The sequence below is a fragment of the Equus asinus genome, chromosome 15 (genome assembly GCF_041296235.1).
Source record: "Equus asinus isolate D_3611 breed Donkey chromosome 15, EquAss-T2T_v2, whole genome shotgun sequence".
NCBI classification, from domain to species: Eukaryota; Metazoa; Chordata; class Mammalia; order Perissodactyla; family Equidae; genus Equus; species Equus asinus.
In genome coordinates this window covers 17,953,587-17,969,446 of record NC_091804.1, presented here as the reverse complement: position 1 = coordinate 17,969,446, position 15,860 = coordinate 17,953,587, and the positions used below count along the sequence as shown (strand labels likewise).

The following is a 15,860-nucleotide window of genomic DNA, read 5'->3' as shown; positions in this document are numbered from 1 at the left end:
GTGAAATAAATTTTTCAAACAATTACTCACTTAAAGCTGGCTATATACTCCTCTAAATGTATTTATACCACATACGGATTAAAAATGAAACAAAAAGAGAAACCCTTGGAACTAGTTACTAGTTTACAAAAGTTACAGAAAATGCACACCTATTGAGAACATTTATCATTGAAACCAATTTCATGATAAGAATATTGCAGAACATACTTACTATTGGTCTTTTAAAAAATTCCACTGCAGACACTGTCTGCCTCTGAGGTGGCCACTTTCTTGCTTTTTGGTACTAAAATGTTACTAACCTAGACTTCTATTTTCCTTATTCAATCAAAACAAACTCATTTTACTTTTAATGTTTTCAAACCTAAGTTAGTTGCTTTTGAAAGAAGTGAGTTTACTAAAGAAACTGGAAACTAGATAAAGAAAACATACCTTTGGTTCTAAAAAGCACCCTTTGAAGTAGCGATACTGAACAGATACTCCTCTACTGAGTACAATGGTAGCTTTCCATAACATGCTGTGAGGAAAAAAAGTAAAGCAGCAGCATCAATATCAAACTGAAATGCACAAGGACTTCATAATTCATAAAACCCCTCAAGCAAGGTCTGTGACCAGTACCAGTTATTTATTCATACACAAAATTTTCCTCGAGGCCTAATCTGCACCGGGGAATGGGAACACAGTGATGAACAAGGCAGAAAGAGCTCCATCTTCAAGACCGCTTTCTTGTGTGGGAAGACAAGCTAATAACCACACAACATACACAGCAGAGCTATCTGACCTTTCTGATGCGATGGGAAGTTTTGGAGGAGTCTTCTGGAGTGGAAGCCTCAATGAGGAAGAACTATCTGAGCTGAGACCTAAGTGATGGCAAGGAACCAGCCATGCAAAGAGCCAAGAGAAGTATTCCAAACAGAAGCAGCAAGCAGCGCAAAAGTGGAAGCCAGAGTCAGAATCTTCTCTGACTTCACACTTAGCAAGGGATGTAACATGGCTGCTAAAGGCTTTGGGGCCAAGGCTGGCAAGTTACACTCAAGTTCCCAACTGTTCCTTGTTCTAACTGTCCTGTCCAGCCTCTGGCTATTCCCCTAGCCAAGCAATCAGTATCTTATTTGTTTCAACTCAGTGTCTTCCACTGAACTACGCTATTCTAACATATTCTAATGCTATTCTAAAGCTTAGACTCAAAAGTCAAAGAATTCACTAAAATTCATGATTATAACTGATTTTTTAGCTGCAAATTATGGACCACTGGTATCCAAAATGTGGTCCCAGGACCATTATTACCAACTTGGAGCTCTTTAGCAATGCAAATTATCAGGCCACACCTAGACCTACTGAGTTAGAAACTCTGGGGGTGGGGCCCAGCAATCAGTAATTTAACAAGCTTCTAGGTGACTCTGATGATGAACACTTCAGTTTGAGAACCACTGTCATAGACCATTACCCAACATTAATTAAGCATGAATAGTTCAGTGATTCAGTGGCAGCTCCAAATGCTCTTCCATGATACTAGACAGCTAGCACTACTCCCCACCTGGCTCTGACAAAATAGGTTTTAGGGTGTTATTCTCACTCTGACTCAATCCTGGTTCCTAACAAAAGATCCAGAACTGGCTGTCACCCATGGTCCTAGCTTCAACAATCAGATTAACCTGGTATGCCCTGGCTCCCCCCTGAGAGACTCTGATGTCACAGGCCTGGGCTGGAGTCTGATACAACCTCACGGGGCATCCAGATGTACTGTACGTGGCTGGTGGGGAATCACAGCTGCAAAGCAAGGACAGCAGAGGCTTGGCACATGTGCCCCTACTGCTTTTCCTTGATAAGCCTCAGAATCCTCTTCAACACAGGGCTCCAGATAGACTCTACTAACTCTGAGGTGAAACTTATTTCCCATCTCTGCTACAAAAAAAATGGTAAATTTCCAACACTATTTCATCTAGAAAACAGTCTAGCAGAGTATGTGAAACTGGCCCCAGATGTGCACAGAATTAGTGGGAAGCTTTGAGAAACACGCTGGGGCCTCTCTCTCATGCACTATTTCTCAGTCTCCAGCAGGAGAGTCTACTAGGCATGTGTATTTTTTTAAAGCGCTCATAAGTGATTCTAACGTGCACCCCTGGTTAAGAACCACTAAACGAAGAGATGCAGAGAGCAAAGCAACGAGTCTTTCTTACTCCACTTCTCTAAGCAAACGCAGCAAAGTTAAAAATGAAGCACAAGTGTTCAGTGAGGTCAAGAATGAACAAAACCTGCTAAGATTTAAGAAAAAAGAGGAAGGAGGGGCAGTGAGATTTACTGCACTGCCTGATTTTGAATCACCTTCATATCTTCCCCCAAAATACCATAAAATCTACAGGGGGGGCAAATAAAAGCAGAAATGACCCACATATTCTGCATTAGGAAACAATACCACGATCTTCAAATTATCTATAAGTAGAAAAAAAGATCCAACAGAGCTCTTGTCATCACAAGCCCATAGGTATGGAGAGGCTTCAGAGACTCGGTGAAAAAGAGGCACAGAGGACCCAGATGCAGAGCACACTGAAATCCCAAAGAAACACAATTCTAAAACACGAGAATGTTGACCAAGGACAGACTTGTTTGCCTTTTGTCTCATCTACTTCCTTTCTCCTTGTGGAGCACTGTTTATCTGCCATATATGAATCAGGGATATTTCAGTGTACATCAGCAATGTAAAAGTGGCGGGCCCCTAAGGTCAAGTAGTTAAGTTTTATCTCATTCTGTTCACATCACTTTGACCAGGTTGGCTGAAATGGACTTCAGACAGGTGACAGGGCAGCTCAAGAGTTCAGAGCAGAGGTGTGTTTTAGGAACAAGTTCAGAAAGACATGAGGTTTCACTTCAGACAGGAGTGGCTGATCTGAAAATCAAGGAAAAGATAGCCATTTGAAGGGAATAAAAATCTCATTCCTCCATGATCCCACTATCATTTATCTATAGAACTTTACTTATAAAAAAAGATGAGAATTGGCTGAGAAAATGTGTCACACTAATGACAAATGTGCAAAAGGGAGTTCCATGAACGTTTCTTGTTGGTTTTCTTTTCCTTAGCCCACATCATGGCACAGTTTTGCTTGTCTTGTTGTCCTTGGCTTTGCCATCAGTACTCCTCAAACCATCTGCTGGGAAGGACCAGTTTTTGTTTGCTTGCTTGTTTTACCTGACCTGTCCTGTGACCAACACTTCTGGCCCATGTACCCAGTTCAATGAGATGTGTCCACCATGACATGCATGGATATCCCACCAATGTCAAATTGCTATAAATATTTCTAAATGCTTCCTCTCAGTTTTTGTATTTCTCACATCATGCATGGAGAAAAAAGTTTTTTGTCTAGCACTGGTCCACAGCCATATGTGTAGCCATTTTTAGTAGCACTGTGCTACAGGAAAACAGAATTTGAGTTTAATAATCACCTAATCTGGTGTTTCTCGCTAGGGGCACTGCATGTATTTGTATACTATTCAGGATCTGAAGCTCTCCTTACTCCTGCCCCTCCCCACATACATCTTTTTTTTGAGGAAGATTAGCCCTGAGCTAACTCCTGCCAATTCTCCTCTTCTCGCTGAGCAAGACTGGCCCTGAGCTAACATCCGTGCCCATTTTCCTCTACGTTATATGTGGGACGCCTACCAAAACATGGCGTGCCAGGCAGTGCCATGTCCGCAACTGAGATCCAAATTGGCGAACCCCATGCCACCAAAGCAGAACGTGCGCACTTAACCGCTGCACCACCAGGCCGACCCCCCCACATACATCTTGACAACCCATAACACTTCCAAATATCCCCAAGTGGAGCAGTACCACCTTTGCTGACAGTCACTGATTCTATCCTACCCCTTTACCGAGTAGATGAGCTAACCGAGGCCTAGAGGTGTTAGATCTGCTCAAGATCACAGTTAACTGCAGAACTGAAATCGGCACTCAGATCCTCCTTTCCTCAGCACAATGCACCAACACATCCATGCTAAGTTTAGTGCTGTACTTAATGTCCGTAGTGAACTCACTTAACTACTTTAGCTAAGATATCTTAGGGTGTATTCCACTCTCTGCTACTTTTTTTTTTTCACTCTCTGCTACTTTTATTTATTTATGTTTTTTAAAGATTGGCACCTGAGCTAACAACTGTTGCCAATCTTTTATTTTTTTTTCCCTGCTTTTTCTCCCCAAACCCCCCAAGTACATAGTTGTATATTTTAGTTGTGGGTCCTTCTAGTTGTGGCATGTGGTACACCACCTCAACATGGCCTAATGAGAAGTGCCATGTCCACACCCAGGATCCAAACTGGCAAAACCCTGGGCCGCCGAAGCAGAGCACACGAACTTAACCACTAGGCCACGGGACAGGCCCCCTCTGCTACTTTTAATAAACACTATGTAGATCTCAAGAATATTATTTTATAGGCTAAAGCAAAAATAAAATCTTTTATTAAGAATATGTACTGAGAAGTCAAAAGATAATGCCTAAAAGTTTTTTTTTTTAAATGAGATATACCAATGTAAGCCTGTTATTTAGAAATACGTTGGTAAACACCAAAAGAACCAGCTAAGAGTTGAAAATGTGTGTGAGAGTTGGAAATTGAGGAAGACAGGAACTTGTTTCCCCACAACTAATTTTGTAAAACTATTTCACTCTTTACGCACATGTGTTAACTGTGATAAAAACTAAAACTAAAAGAAGAAAACTGTATCAAGTTATCTTAGAATCCCCCACACTTATAATCTGAGTGTCACAATGAGTCTGTAACCTGACATTCCCATGCTTACCTTTCACCTGTCTCATTCTCTGGAAGAAGAGCCACGGCATTTTGAGGACTCCAGTTCCCCAAAGCATCACAGCTTCCACATATTGCAAAAACTTCTCCTGAGAAAACAGAACAACCAGTTACAGCGGGACAAGTAGGAGCGTTTCAGATTTTAGTTCTAGGAAGCCAGAAAAGAGCAGTCAATTGCATTAGTTCAATTGGAAGCAGAGTCCCCTGTAGCAGAGATGGAGGAATCTCACTAGAGATGTGGGTTTGGACCCAGGTACCATACTTAGCCCCCGCGTTATTAACTTGACCCACTTTTACAGAGCTAAAGCTAGAGTAAGGAGGGATGTGGAGGGATGGACTTTTCTTCATTTGTTCAACTACTTATTGAACCAATAACAAGCACCAAGAAGACAAAGTGATCAAACCACAGTCCCTGCCCTCAAGGCAGCTTCCAATTTAAAGGGGCAAAATGCTAAATGCGCATAAGTATTCTAGAGACATAGTAACTGATGTTTTCCAGGAACTCAAACAGGAGCTATTAATAAGCTAAAGATCAAGAAAATTATCATTGGGACAGAAGCAATATAACAACAAAAACAGTCCCCCAAACAAAGACTTATATAGTTAAAAACCTAGTATTCCCTAGTAAAATAATGACTATCATTTCATCTGAACACTTCTCATCAATAGACAAACCAACATATAAATGTCACCTACATTTGCTAAATTTTGTATATTTAGCAAGTCTACAACTTCTTGGATATAAGAATGCAGAAGTCTTTGACTTATATATCAACACATCCTGAATTACTATAATTAAAATTCATAAAGAAAAAGATAACAAACTGAGCCCAAATGAACAAAGTTCAAGACAAACTTCTCCACATTCCGAGAGTGGCTTGGCTTCCAAGCTTTAGGCACTACTTTAGCAAGACTAGAATTATAGTTGGCTTTGGCCACCTGCATGAGCATTTTGTAAGCATGGACTGTCTAAAACTTAATCAAAATCCAAGTGTGGTAGTCATTCAGGAGCTTTCAGGGCTCTAAATACATGCGTGTGAAGCATAGGGTGGTTATACAGACAAATTTCATGTCAAAATACTCACCAATCCTTTAAAGTAACCACATTTTTTTTGCAATAACTTGTTATCACTATGTTTTCTGATTTTAAAAAAAGGATAAACACTGTCACTATACAAGGCACAAATATTCATTCCCAAGGTGTTGCTATGCATATGTATAGCATATATTATGGCTCTCAGCTCAAAGTAGATTACCATAAAATCACTAATTTGGGCCCATTGTGGAGTCTCACTAAAACTTTTTCATGGAGTCAATTATTTCTTATCCACAAATAAAACAGCAGCTACTCTTTGCTCCAGAAAGAATATGTACCCCACAGGGAGGAGAGTGAAAGGGGTGACTGGGCACGTGTGTATGGTGACGCATGGTAATTAGTCTCTGGGTATTAAACATGATGTAGTATACATGGAAATCGAAATATAATGATGTACACCTTAAACTTATATAATGTTATAAACCAATGTTACCTCACTAAAAAAAATAAATATTAATTTTTTTAAAAAAGAACAGGTACCCCGAATGGAAAAAGTGAAACTTGGACAATGGGTGGTTCACTTTTCTCCTCTAAGTTCTCCTGCCTTTTAACAATTCCCTCCTGCAATGTTACTTTGTCTTCCTGCTGACTGCCTTTGAATATGGCTTCTATGAGGGAAAAAAGGGAAACTTCCTACTAGAACAAACAGATCTTTCTTTAATTGGCTTTTATTTATAAAAGATTATAAAGACTTGAATGATAACTAAACGGATCTGCAAATAGCACCCCCACATATTCTTTTGACTTGTTCCATCTAACGTCACCCCACTCTGCACTCCCTACTCTCTCCACATTTAGCAGAGAAGGCTTCCTCCTGCTTTGCTGAGGAAATCAAGGGGTGGAGGGAAGTCCCCCCTCACATCCCCTCCCTGTCTCTCTACCTCCTCTCCTTCCCACCTACAGATTCATCTACATTCATATCCACCATTATCTTCCCTCTGGTCCCTGAGAACGAGAGTTCCCCTTGTCAAGCTGACCGTTCTGTGGCTAATTGTGTGGTCAGCCCATTTGTCTGACATGGCCAGCTCCTTCTACTTTAAATTGCCTGTGTACAACTCCCAAAAAGGGTACAATATAGTTGTGCAGTCTCCCATCCACAGAAGAGGCTGCACACTGGACTGGAGGTGAGCACCTCACCCAAGGGAGCCAACCCACCAGCTGACTAGCAATCTTCAATCTGCAGAATCTTGCCCAGACGTGGAACTATTCCAGAGCATCTTGGCTAAGAATTTGAACTTGGATACACACACATTCTGTCAACTGCTGTGATGGCTGCTAGAACAAAGATGCTGCTGGATATAGAGTGAATCATTCGTTCATTCTTTGAACACATATTTACCCCTGCTCTGAGTCAAGCACTGTCCTGGGTGCAGAAATTCAGCATAAACAAGACAAAGTCCATGTTTTCACAGAGCTTACGATCTATCCACAAATAAAATTACTCAAATAATTCCATAAAGCCTGTAAGAGGTGCTCCAAAAAGTCTCAGAACCTTGAATTTCACAGGGACTCTAACCTAGTTGAATGTGGGAGGTGGAGCAACGGAGGGAGAAGGGCACAGAATCAGGCAGAGGAAACAATTTGAGTGAGTCCCAAAGGAGGGAAAGACTGCAGCAGATCTGAGGAAGTGGCCAGTACAGCCAGAGCATATTTAACAAGGAGGCACATAACCCAGGTGTGATCCTGTTTCATTTTGCTTTTGATGAGAAAGACTGGCCCTGAGCTAACATCTGTGCCAGTCTTCCTCTATTTTGTATGTGGAATGCCACCACAGAATCACTTGGTGAGCGGTGTGTAGGTCTGCACCCAGGATCTGAACTAGTGAATCCAGCCACTGAAGCAAAGTGTGTGAACTTAACCACTACGCCACCAGGCCAGCCCTCAGGTGTGATACTGTTTTGATATGCTATTTTACACTAAAATTATTTCACCCTGCTTTAGTAGACAGCAAAAAATACAATGAAGATAAAAAAAATATTTACAAGTGGGGACAAAGTTATTTTAGCCAAATATTTCACCAACTTTTTGCACTAGCAAAACTTCCCTTTTTCTTTTGTTTTTTTTTTTTGCTGAGGAAGATTTGCCCTAAACTAAGATCTGTTGCCAATCTTCCTCTTTTGTGCTTGAGGAAGATTTGCCCTGAGCTAACATCTGTGCCAGTCTTCCTCTATTTCATATGTCGGTTGCCACCACAGCATGGCTGCTGACAAGTGGTGTAGGTCTGTGTCTGGGAATCGAATCCAGGCCAGTGAAGCACACTGAACTTAACTACTAGGCCATGGGCCCAGTCCTCATTTTCACACTACTTAAAAATCATAGCCCAACTATCTTTGTCCTGTGCAAAACTAAATAAATTCACAGCTTTCTTGGAAGACACTATTAGGGAGGTATTTTTTTTCTTGAGTTTACTATGCTCTAAGCATATTTCTGATATTGGGAAAGCTCTAAAAAAAATTTTCATATAAAAATCAGGCCCACTCTAATAACTTCATATTTAAGTTACTCCAGATAAGAAAAATGCTCATTTAATTTAAAAAATTATTTTAAAAGTAAAACTTTACCATACATCTATGGACAGTTAATCTTTGACAAAGGAGCCAAGAACATACAATGGACAAAGGAAAGTCTCTTCAATATACAGCGTTGGGAAAATTGGACAGGTACATGCAAAAGAATGAAAGTAGACCATTATCTTTCACCATACACAAAAATTAACTCTAAATGGATTAAAGATGTGAATCTAAGAACTGAAACTATAAAAAATCTAGAAGAAAATATAGGCAGTACACTCTTTGACATTGGTCTTAGCCATATCTTTTCAAATACCACGTCTTCTAGGATAACAGAAACTAAAGAAAAAGTTAACAAATGGAACAACATCAGACTAAAAAGCTTCTGCAAAGCAAAGGAAACCATGAACAAAATGGAAAGACAACCCACTAACTGGGAGGAAATATTTGCAAACCATTTATCAGACAAGGGGTTGATCTCCAAAGTATATAAAGAATTCACACAACTCAATAACAACAAAAAACAACCCAATTAAAAAATGGGCAGAAGATATGAACAGACACTTTTCCAAGGAAGATATACTGACGGCCAACAGACACATGAAAAGATGCTCAACATCACTAATCATTAGGGAAATGCAAATCAAAACTACAATGAGATATCTCCTTATACCAGTCAGAATGGCTATAATTACCAAGACAAAAAACAGTAAATGTTGGAGAGGATGTGGAGAAAAGGGAACACTCATACACCACTGGTGGGAATGCAAACTGGTGCAGCCACTATGGAAAACAGTATGAAGATTCCTCAAAAAACTAAAAACAGAAATACCATATGACCCAGCTATCCCACTACTGGGTATCTACCCAAACAACTTGAAATCAACAATCCAAAGTAACATGTGCACCCCTATGTTCATTGCAGCACTATTCACAATAGCCAAGACATGGAAACAATCCAAATGCCCATCATCCAATGATTGGATAAAGAAAATGTGGTGTGTGTATATATATGTATACACACACACACACACAATGGAATACTACTCAGCCCATAAAAAAAAGACAAAATCATCCCATTTGCAACAATATGGATGGACCTGGAGGGTATTATGCTAAGCAAATAAACCAGATGGAGAAAGACAAACACCATATAATTTCACCCACATGTGGAATATAAACAAACACGTGGACAAAGAAAACAGTTCAGTCGTTACCAGGAGAGGGAGATGGGGGGAGGGCACAGGGAGTAAAGGGGAGCACTTGTGTGGTGACAGACAAAAAATACATACAACTGAAATTTCACAACTATGTAAATTATTATGAACTCAATAAAAAAATAAATTAAATAAATAAAATAAAAGTAAAACTTTACAATACCTGGTAAAAGTGTTCCTCTTATTTCAAAGGTAACCTGAGAAGGTGTCATTCTGATAGATTTATTTTACAATGTCGTGCTAGAAGAAAAAGAAAAGACGTCATTTACAGTACATGAAAATATCAACTCCAGACAGCTACCACCAAGAAACAAGTTAAAAAGCAAAAAAGCCAAAAATGAATCTCAACTGTAGCAAAGATTTCAGAAACATTACATATAAAAAACCCAAAAACTACTATAGATAGAAAAAAGCTTGGCTCAAGAGAGGACTTCTACTTTAAAAAGGTTTCAGGCCAGCCCAGTGGTGTAGTGGTTGGTTTCACACTTTCCGCTTCAGCAGCCAGGGGTCTGTGGGTTGATATCCCAGGTGCAGACCCATGCACCATTCATCAAGCCATGCTGTGGCAGCATCCCACATACAAAAACTAGAGGAATATTGGCACAGATGTTAGCTCAGATCCAATCTTCCTCACACACACACAAAAGGTTTCAACTTTCATAACAAGAAAACACTCAAAGAACTTAAGCACCATCCACTGAAACAAACTAGCTGTGTTCTGCAACAGTTTGAGAATGTGCTTCTAAAGTAATGTAATGACTTAAAAACCCTTCGCCCATAAATCACTCTTCCCAGATTTACTCTTAATTGACCACAAGACCATCACTACTCAGTTCTGTAGACTCGAATTTAGAGTCTCAACTCTGCAATCTATTACCAAATCCTGTGATTCTAATTGATCTTATATACATGCCTTTCTTTCTAAAGTTTGAACTTCACTCAAAACCCTAAGTCTTCTCCCTCTACTTTGGCTTCGAAATCTCTCCCTAATAACACATTTTATCAATTAGAATATTCTTCCTCATGTCCTCAGCTTAGAATCATTTTGGTTACTTGTAGAAATCTAAACCCCTAAGCCTGTGATGTCCTTGACCACTTATCCACATTTTCTCTCTAGTTGACTTTTCATTTCTTTCCTGTTTTTACCAGCCAAACCAACCTGTTTACCATCCCCTAATTTAAGTACCTAAGGGAAGATAGGAAATAAATTATTTTTAAAAATATACATTAAGGGGGCCGGCCCCATAGCCGAGTGGTTAAGTTCGCACGCCCCGCTTTGGCGGCCCCAGGTTTCGCCGGTGGGGAGCCTGGGCGCGGACATGGCACCGCTCGTCAGACCACGTTGAGGCAGTGTCCCACATGCCACAACTAGAAGGACCCACAACTAAAATATACAACTATGTACTGGGGGGATTTGGGGAGAAAAAGCAGAAAAAAAAGGAAAAAAGAAGAAAAAAAAGAAGATTGGCAACAGTTGTTAGTTCAGGTGCCAATCTTTAAAAAAAATATATATATGTGTGTCAATTCTCAAGGTCATATAATTTAAATATAGAAAGAACACATACTCCACAAGAGGTTACATCATATTCTACATAACTTCTCCAATACCCCCAAAAAACTTTTGCATGCCAATCCACCAATGTTTTCAAAAGAATTCCAATCATGTCTTTACTCTGTATCATTTCCATTAATTTACCAACTTAAATTTTATTTGCATTCATACATTCATTTAAAAAAAATCCTAAAGTACTTTTCATAACTATTCATTCCTCCTTTATTTCCTTCTGCTCCCTTCCCCTCCCATGAACATATGCACAACTCTACAAACGTCATTTAATGAAGACTAATACCCAGTTAACCACACTTCTGAGTCAAGGCAGATAGATCTATAGGAGGAGTTCTCACTGGAGGCAATTTTGCCCTCCAAGGGATAGTCGGCAATGTCAGGAGACATTTCTGTTGTCACAATTGGGGGCGAGGCTCCTGACATCTATGGAGTAGGGGCCAAAAGCGTTGCTAAACACCATACAACGCACAGAACAGCTCTCCACAAATAACTGTGCAGCTCCAAATATGAATCGGGCTGAGGCTGAGAAACCTGATCTGGAATATCTACCCACAGGGGGCTGCTATGAGGATCCAGAGTCCAGGCTCACTGTTAGCTCTAAACTACGTATCATCCCACTTACATCGATTATAAAATATAAACGTTGAATATATATATTAAGCAAGACCACCAGTCAATGTGGTTTCATGTCACTTGGATAAAGAATTCCCTATTTGGCAACTCTATCATTTCAGTTAGAAAACCCAAGACTGTACTGGAGAAAACCTGTCCTTGATCAAAATCACTTCTAAGACACCTTAATCTACTTTCTGTGTCTAAGAGTAAACATGATCTATTTAAAGTATATACATCCAGTTCTAGCACTGACAAATAAAGGTCTAAATCTAAAAATAGCTTTGGATTGTTACCCTCCCATTAACCTATCATTATCCAAACATCTTAATAGTTGTCTTTTAACAAGACATCTGATATGAATCTGAGTATAACCCTAAGAGTACAAATATTTCGTCTAATAAGTAAAACAGTTCACTGAAGCACGGCAATCTTACGTTTATCTATATTATATCAAGAGAAACCTTAAGGCTAGCAAAAAAGCTTGGCTTTTAGTTATTGAGTTAATTCTGAGACACAGCAAAAAGCCCCATCATCCAGCAAAACTGGTGAATAACCAGCTTCAGTTAATCTCAACCTATAGCTCGTACTTTCACCCAGTGTTTACTGCCACAGTTCTCAACTAAGGACAATCTCATCTACATAATTAATACTTGGTACTCAACTATTTGTCCATTTTAAAAAACTAACCAATTTTAGGGAAATCTGATGTAATTATTCCTATGTATTAACATCAACAGCTGGTATAAAATTAACTCTAAACTTCTGCATTAAATGGGAAACATAAATTTAATAAAAGGGAAATCAATTGATTAATAAAATCGAGGCGTTCATTCTTAAGGTTGCTTGAAAGAGCGGTACAGTAACTTGCCTGTAAACAGCTGCAGTAAATGTACTATACAAAGCTATATACGCAAGCACAAAAATATCCCCTAAAACCTCCTCAGATGTCAACAAAGCATCACCTTCCCCAGATTGCCAAAAGTCACAGAATCTAGTTTAATTTCCACCCCTCTCCCCCAATTTAATACCATACCAATAAAAGCCTGCAGAGCTGCTCCTACAGCAGTCTACTTGATGGTGGAGAGAGGTCAAAATTCTGGTGCAAGATTGAAGCGCACAATTTTGGCACCCAGTTGCCACCAAACAGTAGTGACAAAACACTGTTCTGTTCTGCTGTAGAAGGCAAAATTTACATACCCAATACCACTTCCTCTTCTTCTAAAGAAGCAAAAAAAAATCCCAACTTGGGCAGGGGAGGTCTTCCAGACACACACAGAGCAAGAGTAAGATGAAAAATGCTAGTCATTTTTATGTATGTAAACTGACTGTATATGCAATTTAACCAACTCACCTATTACGTCATGTACAGGCTACGCTTCCTGAGACAGGTTTTTGGTTGTTTTATTTTTAAACATAAGCTCCATTTTTTGCTTTTTGAAGATAAATATTAAACAGCATGATCATCTGAGATTTTTGAGTAGCATTTGACACTATTTTAACACTTTTTTAGACTCAAGCAATTAGCCAAAACATGACATTGTAATTTACATTTAAAAAATATTTCAGAGTTTACACTACCCGGTAAAACAAATTCTACTCTGTTCTTTTTGTGAAATAAATTATTCCAACACATGGCCTTACTGGTTTACCAAGCTGGGGAACAAAAGCGAGATTTAAGCAAACCAAGGTACAGGAACATTTAGTTTAGAGCTAAATTGAAGTCATGGATATTTTTAGCCAAAATGTTTTTTTTCTGGCCAAAAAGAACATCTCTCACTGTTTTCCTTCAAATTTTTTCAAAGAAAACGGCTGTTTCCAACTCTCCTTGCTCTTTCCTAGCCTCCAACAGCTTTGATGCTCATAACCAGCTGTAAGAAAGGAATATATGAAATGCCTAAATTTTCCTGAGTTAATTTCTGTTCATCCTGCTGGAGGATCATTATGACCCCACTATGCTGACCCTAGTATATGTTAAGCCAATATTTTAATCAAACGTATACAGACATGATTGGGTTTTTATTAAGCAAGCATTTCTGGAGATTTCATTAAGCCAAGTTAATTCCTTGATCAATTTTTTAAACAATAAAGTAAAATTTTTCCAAATGTTTTCCATTTCATCTTATCTTGATATTATTTTCTTCTATTTTTCCTGGTTACGTTATACACAAAGATTTGATTCATCAACCTACTTTTTGTACATATCAAATTTTACTCTGCCACCGTGAGATTTCTTTGGTGGTCATTACTTCTCTAAGCCCAACTTTCCCAAGTCTTACTGTGTCTACAATATTGGTTCTCCCTAGTTCTCAGGTCAAGAATGCAGTGGGCCCTCCATGCAGTTTTACCTGTTTGCTTTATCTTGTTACTTGTATCCAGAATGTTAGGAGTTAGAGAAAGGACTGATAGCTTGTATTTACTTCTTAGCTAAGTCACGACTGTCAGAAATGTAGCAAGACGGAGAAACATGAAGGGGTAGAGTAGTGAGTAGGGCTTGGGCAGAAAAAAAGGGAGGGCGGAGGGTGACGGCAGAAGATGAAGATCAGGTCCAAACATCCTCCTGGGTTCGATCAGTTCCTCTACGTTGGTGCTACCTCCGATTCGACAGCTGCCTCAAGGTGAAAGAGAATCTCTCCAATTTCATGCCTGATTTTCTTTATAACCGGCAGAGGTTATAAAGAGGGGGCTGATGAAGCACCCGTTTAAGGCTTTCTCCCAGAAGTCATCGAAGCACACTGAAGAGCTTTGAAAAAAGTAGAGCTTTGGAGAGGAGGAGGCAGCTGTTTCAAAATTTTATCGAGGGCACTGATGTCTATTCCTGGAACCTTTTCCTAGGAGAGTAAGGCACTTGGGTTTCTTGAAATAACTGCATTATACAAGCATGCCCCAGACTACGTGGTTAGTAATTTCAGAAAATAAGCAGTTGTCAAAACACTATGAATTACTTATAGAGATGGAGAGCGGCGGCGGGCTCGGGGTACACAGACTTCAGCTGCCCGTGTGTATCTTTCGCGCTGCAACTCCGCGTCCTCGTGGTGGTCCCGCGCTCCGTGCACGCGGGCGTATCGATAATACTTTACACATTTTTCAGAGGGGAGCCACGGCAGCACACAATAAGAGCCGAATCAATAGGTGCTCCCCACGGACTTACCCCAGCGAACGTCCAGGCCGCTGTCTCCCCGCCCGGCACTGCCCGCCCGGGCTGGGGGACCCTGCCCGGCCCTCCGCCCTGCCGCCGGGCCCGCCCGCCCCGTCCCCCGGCCGCGCCGCCCTGACAGCTCGGACCCACGTGAGCGGCCGCCGAGGCCCCCGCACCCGGCGCCAGGCCCGCCCGCCTCACCTGCCGGGGCCGCGGGTCCGCGCCGCCGCCGCTCCCGAGAGCGAGGGCCGCGGGCCGAGGTGCCAGGAGCCCGCCGTCGCGCCTCGCCAGCGCTCCCCACGGCGGCCCGCGGCGGCGCCGAGCAGCAGGAAGCGGCTCCGCTCAAACCGGTTTCAGCTGCTCCAGACCAAACCGCCAGGCCAGCCCGCGGGGCGGGGCCGGAGGGCGGCGGGGCGGGGCCTGACGTCACGCCCGGCGCCGTCCCGGCCAATCGGCGGCCGCGCGCAGGGGGCGGCCCAGCGCGTCCTGGAGAGGGACCGCGTCGGAGGCAGGAGCGGCCGCGCATCTCCTGGGGTCTCGCGGTCCGGCGCCCGGGACACCTGGCATGGGGTCACAGACGCGTCCCTGAGTCCGTAATGACACCTTAGGACAACCAAGTGTGCAGGCTGGAACTGCAATTCTGAATCACGTTTTTTCCCATTCGAAAGTGAGGGAAATTAGCAGGCCTAATGTTTGCTGGAAACTTTCGTTTAGAAAACAAGGAGCACGCTTGGACAAGGTCTTTAAAGTTGGAAACGAGGATTAAGTGATCTAAGATGGTTGAGAGGTTATAACTTTGCTACGCAAAGGTATACCGGCCAGCAGCATCACCTGGGAGCTGTCAGAGTGGCACTTTGATAGATAGAGAGATTAGATTGGTGGTTACCAGAAGGGGAGCGGGAGAGGGAGGAAGGCGAGAGGG

General features: G+C 41.4%; 1 protein-coding gene across 8 annotated transcripts in view; it reads right to left on the bottom strand.

Moving 5' to 3' along the window:
- The window catches only part of GPCPD1 (glycerophosphocholine phosphodiesterase 1), a 53,470-nt gene extending 38,135 nt beyond the window's left edge, over positions 1-15,335 (bottom strand). For 2 of the 8 annotated variants that reach the window (XR_011494584.1, XM_044748732.2), the window contains exons 1-4: positions 15,140-15,325; positions 9,784-9,860; positions 4,790-4,886; positions 430-514 (exon numbers count right to left, since the gene is read on the bottom strand). Coding sequence is in view for 7 of the 8 variants with exons in the window: in XM_044748732.2 (XP_044604667.1) it covers positions 430-514; positions 4,790-4,886; positions 9,784-9,832 (231 nt within the window). In the remaining variant the exon portion in view is untranslated. Of the gene's footprint in view, positions 1-429; positions 515-2,600; positions 2,636-4,789; positions 4,887-9,783; positions 9,861-12,835; positions 12,965-14,147; positions 14,235-14,744; positions 14,874-14,950; positions 14,974-15,139 lie in introns of those variants that run through there. The other 6 variants (XM_070485601.1, XM_044748731.2, XM_070485602.1 and 3 more) reach the window with 6 other exon arrangements.
- Positions 15,336-15,860: the final 525 nt, after the last annotated feature.